General features: G+C 51.5%; 1 protein-coding gene across 1 annotated transcript in view; it reads right to left on the bottom strand.

Moving 5' to 3' along the window:
* Window positions 1-3,573: 3,573 nt before the first annotated feature.
* Window positions 3,574-6,879, bottom strand: part of FAM168A (family with sequence similarity 168, member A) — a 5,832-nt gene continuing 2,526 nt past the window's right edge. The window contains exons 2-4 of the mRNA XM_009703153.1: window positions 6,652-6,826; window positions 4,889-5,019; window positions 3,574-3,666 (exon numbers count right to left, since the gene is read on the bottom strand). Of these exons, the coding sequence (XP_009701455.1) occupies window positions 4,907-5,019; window positions 6,652-6,826 (288 nt within the window). The 3' untranslated portion in view covers window positions 3,574-3,666; window positions 4,889-4,906. The remainder of the gene's footprint in view (window positions 3,667-4,888; window positions 5,020-6,651; window positions 6,827-6,879) is intronic.

Consider the following 6,879-nt stretch of genomic DNA (forward strand, 5'->3'; position numbering starts at 1 on the left):
TTTAACCCCTCCTGCTCTTCCCGGCTGACGCCCGGTGTGATCCTTCACCATGGGAAACCCTTCTCCTTAACCGACGTCGGCAAAGCTTCGCTGGAGTGAACTATTGGAGAAGCTGGTGGCCCCCATCAGTGTGTCCCCCCCACCAAGGGAGTCCCCCACCGGGCTGTAACCTCCCCAGGTCCTTCACTTAAGCCATGACTTGGCCAAGGAAAGGGCTTGGGATCATGGGCTTTCCTCCCATCTACCCAAAACCCCACGTCCCTCCAGGGGGAAGGGGACAGGGCGTGAGCCAAGGCGGGGGTATCAAGCCCCACATCCCCACACGGTGACAAGGAGCATCTCCCCACCACCACGGCCCCGTGAAGCCACCTTGGGAAGGAGCTACCCAAGCCTGGAGCCATGTGGTGGCCCCAGAGCCACGCGGTATTGCTGGAGCCGTGCAGGGCTCCAAGCCTAAACCCAACGCCGGTTGCCAAATGTGCTCACCAAAGCCTCTCGCCCAACGGACGGCAAATATTTCACCCCTTCACACTCTGGTTGGGTTAATGAGCATTTCTGCCTGGGCATAACGGGATGAGGAGCGTTAGATCTGCTATTGAGCCAAGCGAAGGAATTAAAACTAAACCACCCCACGTCAGATCTCATTAGTGGTGGGTTGATCCCATTAGATCTCATTAGATCTGGGTGATCCTCCACGCTCTCAGCTCCTGGAGATTTCTACCCCACCTTTAGTGTTGGTTTTCCTTTCAGGAGAAGGCCTAGCATCTCCTTCCTAGCCGTGGGCCAAAATTTTAGCAGTTAAGGGCAAAGGGTGCCTCGGTCAGTGGTAGGACGGTGTCTGCGGGGACAGGTCCTCCTCCGCAGAGCCCGGGCTGTGACAACAAAGCTCGCTGGACCCTGCAAGTCGTCATGCCGGTACGTTGGGTAGAGCTTACTCTATCCTACGTGTTTCAATGCTGATAGACAGCGCCTAACACACAACATGAAGTCAACAGTGAGAGCAAAAAAAGGGTATTTGACAGGTCTTCAATTCTTGTGATCTACTGGGTTGGTTTTTTTTGGCCCAGGTTTAACTGTAGGGTGCTACAAAGAGTGGAAGGACAGTGTAGGATTGTTAGTTCCAAATGTCCCGTTGCTCTTTACATGCTAACCCTTGGCTTTGCCAAGCAACTCTCTGATTATTTACTCTTTTTTTCTTTTTTTTTTTTTCTTTTTTCCTTTTCTATGAACCCAAAGTGCAACCCAAAGTACTACACGGGAGAAATCCACCTTCCCCACCCCGCAGCACCGGCATTCAGCCTTCAGCCACTTTGTTGCCCTTGAGGTTGGGAAGGTCAACCAGAGCTTTGCTAGATTTCCTTTAAAACCAGCGGAACTAACCAAAAACAACCCCCACACAGAAGTGCTGGCGTCAACACCCAACCTGACAAACCACCCGAGACCAACCAGTCCTCTTGGGTCCCTAAGCTTGTTTCTCCCCATTTGGACCATGCTCATGGGAAGGAGCTCCAGTAGCTCCTCCCAACAGCAGCAGAAGCCAAGCTGGGAGACACCACCAAGGGCAAGGAGGTCTCACCCAAGTGCCAACAACTGGTCACCTTGCTCTTCTGAAAGACCCTCCAGTCTGACCCCTACACCACCATGTCCCGGTCAAGGTGACCCTCCAGTGTTGGTCACCACTGCCCTCACCTCCATCTGGAGATGTGATCCAGGCATGACCAAAGCAAAGAGCAACCAAGAGAGACATCTGGGCACTGACTCAGCACCACACATGGGTCGGTAGTGCCAGGAGGGACTCCCATCCACATCTCCTAACTTGACATCTTTAAAGGCTCTGGCTTTAGTCCGTTGTGACAACCTCGGAGCCCAAGAGATGTGAGAGCTGCAAGCACGTTGCCGGGTGAATGTAACTCTTTTGGCACACTTGAGGGAAAAATCAAAACCCAACGATGTTTTTGTCTTAGGAAAAAAAAAAAAGAGAAGAAACCCCTTGTTTCTATGCTGGGTTTAGGGATAAGGATTTAAAAATAAACTGGCCACAAGCACTGTCTGCAAATACAAACTCTCCTGCTGCTGCCCTCGAGACAACTTATTGCTCTACTTGGACACCCTGAGGTGGGATGTCACCGGCTGCCATCGGCTTCACCTCCTCGCGCCCCTGGGTGAGCCAAAAGCCCCAGAAATGACCCCGATGCCCACAGCCTCTGCATGTCCGTTGTCTCCCAGCACGGCCCACGTCAACTGTGGATCACCTTCCTTGCTCTCGCTTTTTCTCAGGTGCCTTCCCGTGAGGAAGGCGACATGTTTATTGCTATTGCTTCCTCTTCCCCCCACTTCTCCCTACTCGCCAAGCAGAGCAGCCGGACATCGTCCCCCTCTCCGGCCTTTCTCTGTGGTGCCGGGATTTGTGCTTGGGTGAACATTTCTCCTGGAAGTCTCCGAGCCCAGCTGTATCCCAAAGAAGGGAGGGGGGCACCTCGATTGCCACAGAGCCGTCGCAGTTTGGTGTAGCAGTTTGGTGTCAGTCCTGCCAATGACAAGGGTGCAAGGTGAAGCCACCCATCTTCCCCCTTGCCCTGCCTCAAAGACTCTTCTCCATCAACCAGCCTCTTTCTTTCCACACACCACCAGACTCTGGAGAAGCTCTTCAGACCAACCCTTGGACCTGGAGAAGCTCTTCAGACCAAGCCCTGAACCTGGAGAAGCTCTTCAGACCAACCCTTGGACATCTCCTTGCTTCCTTCAACGGCCGCCCGGCACATCCCTGCCTGCAAACGGTAGCCACGCAAGGAAGGAGCTGCCTTCTCCCTCACGCAGCCCCAGGACGTGGCTGATGGGGAGCATCTCATTTTCCCAAGAGGTGCACGACACTACCAGGGCACGCGTCTCTCCGCGTCTCTCTTCCCATCACGCCAGATCCATTTGCCCAGTTGGAAAATGCAGACCAAAGACCCGATGGTGACCAGTCCTCCTACTTCCTAAGACAAGTGTGTTACGTCGCTAATTATATTTATATTCTCTTACTCCTACAAAAGAAGGGATGAGTTCAGAATTTCACTGCAGATAATGCATTTATAATCTATCACGACAGCTATCTGGAAGACACCAATTTTCTTGTAATATGTTATGGAAGATTAAATAATTTATATTATTCAACTAAAAATACCCAAACCAAATCGGAATAAGCCTGCCTACCAGCGCTGTGCTTTTCACATAGTACCCTGAACATCAACCACTCTCACTAGCCAAACAAAATCTAGGCTCTCGTCAACAACAACGACAACAGAAAAATAACGAAAAGAACCCAAACGAACAAGAAGTGGGGGATCTTTGCACCACTCAGCTGGGCAATGCTGGAAAAGTGAATATTCTGAGCTTTCAAATGATAGGACCAAAGAGAGAACTTTACTATTGCTCAGTGTCAGTACGTGTGTTACACAATTGATGGGGGGGTGGGAGGAGGAAGGGGGAGAGGGGAAAAAAAAAAAAAGAGGCAGAAGATTAGAAAAAGCAGCTTTTACAAAAACCACTAAAGAATGCATAAAGTGACCCTTGCACTTTTTTTTTTTTTTCTTTTGTTCTTGCAAACAGACGAGGTGCTGCAGTACAGCGGCCACAGCACCGATGTAAGACTTGTGTAGTTGCATACAATGTTTGACTCCGGATCTGGAAGAGAGCAAACAGATTAAAAACAAGGAGTTAGAAGCAAGCGGTGCCGGATCAGACAAGGCTGTTCTCTCCTCGGCACCCCTGCACCACGTGCAGCAGGCAGAGCTGATGCCTACGGGATTTAACCATCCCTCGCGCTGCTCTGCGGGCAATTTCTTGGGCACGGAGCTGAGAACGCAGCAGCTCGCTGGCAGTACCCGATGCACAGGATTAAAAATATGCGGATGGGATGCACTCTGCTAATTGCCCAACAATTTGTCATAGGCAGGATTAGCCCAGCGTAATGTATGCAGCAAGGAGAGATTTCAGATAACCCCCTGGGCTGGATGAGATCTAACGCTGCGTGTTCCCATCAGCTGCGTTGCCCGTTAATTGGGCATGATGGACCGCGGGCTCCAGCAACGCGCGGAGGGTGTTTAAATGAGCAGCTGGGATTTCTGGGATCCTGAGCACGACAGGAACCTGCAGCTGGTTGTAGGCAGCTGCACGCAACCCCGGTGCTAATGAATAGGACGATCTCCCAGCACGTTTTAGCAGGGGAAAATAAGATATTCAAGTGATGTGAAAGGTGGGGAGGGGCTCTTTATCAGGGAGTGGAGCGACAGGACGAGGGGTAACAGTTTTAAACTGGAAGAGGGAAGATTTAGATGAGATATCAGGAAGAAATCCTTCCCAGTGAGGGTGGTGAGGCAGCGGCAGAGGTTGCCCAGAGAAGCTGTGGCTGCCCCATCCCTGGAAGTGTTGAAGGCCAGGTTGGATGGGGCTGTGAGCAACCTGGTCTGGTGGGAGGTGTCCCTGCCCATGGCAGGGGGTTGGAACTGGGTGGGCTTTAAGGTCCCTTCCAACCCAAACCCTTCTGTGATTCTATGAGTGTAATGCATCCAAAACCTTAAAGCATGAACATTTCTACCCTCACAGTGCCCAACTGCACTCAGAGCAGTTTGATGCCACCGAGGTCTCTGATAAAGCCTTGCATGCACCGAGCAGCAAGATGTGCAGACAAGGTCTGCTGTGCTCTGCCAACACCCTCGGCAGCCCCAGGAGAGCGAGCGGTGCAGCTATCCCTGCCGGGGAGCAGTGCGAAATGGCTCTTCTGGAGTCAAAGCATCACCCGGACCAAGGGATTCAGCAGCTTTGTAGGAAGGAGAGCAGCGATGGCAGTGCTCGGTGGCTCATTAATCGACAAGGGCAGAGCAAGACCAGCAACGGCAGCACTTACATGAATTGGCCAGTGGGTTTACCAGTGTGGAGGTACGTAGCTGTAGGTGGGGGTTCCTTGAGCCCTGTACGTTGGCACGGAAACTGGATGTGCTCCGATGGCGGTGTGTTGGGGGGTGGTCAACAAGGTTCCTGCAACGGCACGGAGAAATAATTAGCAAGGAGCAGAGCTCCGTCAGAGGAGCGGTACCCCGAGAGTACGGCGCTGCAGACCGTATCCAAGGGGCAGGCACAGCATCAGCTGCCTTTTTTTTCTTCTTCAGTTCTCCCAAATACTATTCTGCCCGTGAGACCTGATTTGAAGGCGTCTGACTCACGCGGTTGGTATCAGCCAGCACCACGAATGGAATAAACCCACCTGAAGCTCCAGCATGTTTTCCATGCTACTTTCAGCCCCTAACTCATCTTCTTCCAATTTTCCTTCTCCCTAAAGACCAGCAGCAGAGCCAGCCACGAACCTGCTGACATCGTCCGCCTGCTGAAGGCACTGGGCTAAATTGCAACAGCCGATCACTGCAGCGATCTGAAACACCTAAGGACCGAACTGGAAGGGATGAGGGTTGCAAAAGGAGATGAGAAAAAAACCAAACCCCTAGGTCTTCCAGGGAAAATTAAGATGAGCTTTGCCACTCATCTTCCAAGGGCAGCGGGGCTCTTTTGCTTCATTTAAACCCACAGAGCCGAGAGCCTTGGGATGCAGGAGAAGGAGGGATCCTCTCCCAGCCGCGAAGCAGAGGGACTGCCCGGGGCAGCCCCTTCCCTCTCAGTCTGCAGGCGATACGCAGCGGGGTTTTAGGTGAGAATTTGCACGGTGCCTTCAGCAGACGTGGGGAAGGAGATCACAGCCCCAAACTACTCTGTTCTGGGAGTAACTGGGTACCCGAAACAACTTCTCGGTTTCTGGGTATCTCTCTGCAAATGCTACTAATGACACTTGAAGACATCCCACGTGCATTAATTATATCTATCCACCTCTCAGTATAAGCAACAGGCAATCTCTCAGAGCAGGTCTGGTCGTACCCAGGCTGCAACATCTCTGCTCGCAATAGGGATTGTGTCCCGTGACGGAGCCCTCTTTCACAGCTAACGCGGATGCAAACGGATGACTGATGCATTTCGTGGCATAATTCAATGTACAATCCTAAGAACTGTTAATGAGAGCAATACCGGCTTTGGAAGAAATAAAACCAGCCCACATCCTTACTTAAAGTGCTGTCAACTAATTGCAGTTTGAAGCAATCCTGCACATAAAATGCAGAGGATTTGGGATACATAAGCCAAGGTTAATGGTCATTTCGTCAAACGAAAGCAAGACCGTAAGTGTCCTAAAAAAGGAACGTGAGGATAGAAATACAACAGTATTTGAAGGTGGACAAACCTGGTTATTCCTCTACTTACGGAACAGAGTCAAAAATAATATATATAAGGATCCAAGAGTGCATCCCTATAGAGTGAGCCAAACAAAAGGTCTCCTTTGCTAACCTAAAACCGGAGTTAGATCAGTATCATCAGGAGCAAATTCATTGATTTTTCCCTGCAAAGGAGCAGTAACCAGCACACAAAACTAGCAGACGAAGCCCTTATTAGCTGCGTGCCAGGTGGTTCTGCACCCACTTGCCAGCTACCCCTGCAAGGCTGCGGGCTGCACATTGGATGCACAGAGAGTTTTTCATTCAGGACAAGTCTCCTGCACAGGTTGTTTGGCCACGTCCCACCCGAGAGATGCAACTACAGCTCGGAACACGGAAACGTTTTCCTTCTTACCTGCTGACATTGCCATGGTGGTCCCAGCGACCATCCCCATGGCCACACCATTGGTCCTGGGCGCAGCAACCGGGGCCGGATAGATGGCCGATGGGATGCTGTTGGGCTGAACCACGGTGGTGTGATGGATAACGTGAGGCTGTGCCGCGTACACTGGCTGGGTATAATAAGCTCCCTGTTTGAGAAGGGAAAAACAAAAACCACCGCCTGTCCTTCCATTGAAAGCAC

This window comes from Cariama cristata, unplaced genomic scaffold, assembly GCF_000690535.1.
Source record: "Cariama cristata isolate BGI_N322 unplaced genomic scaffold, ASM69053v1 scaffold31966, whole genome shotgun sequence".
NCBI classification, from domain to species: domain Eukaryota; kingdom Metazoa; phylum Chordata; class Aves; order Cariamiformes; family Cariamidae; genus Cariama; species Cariama cristata.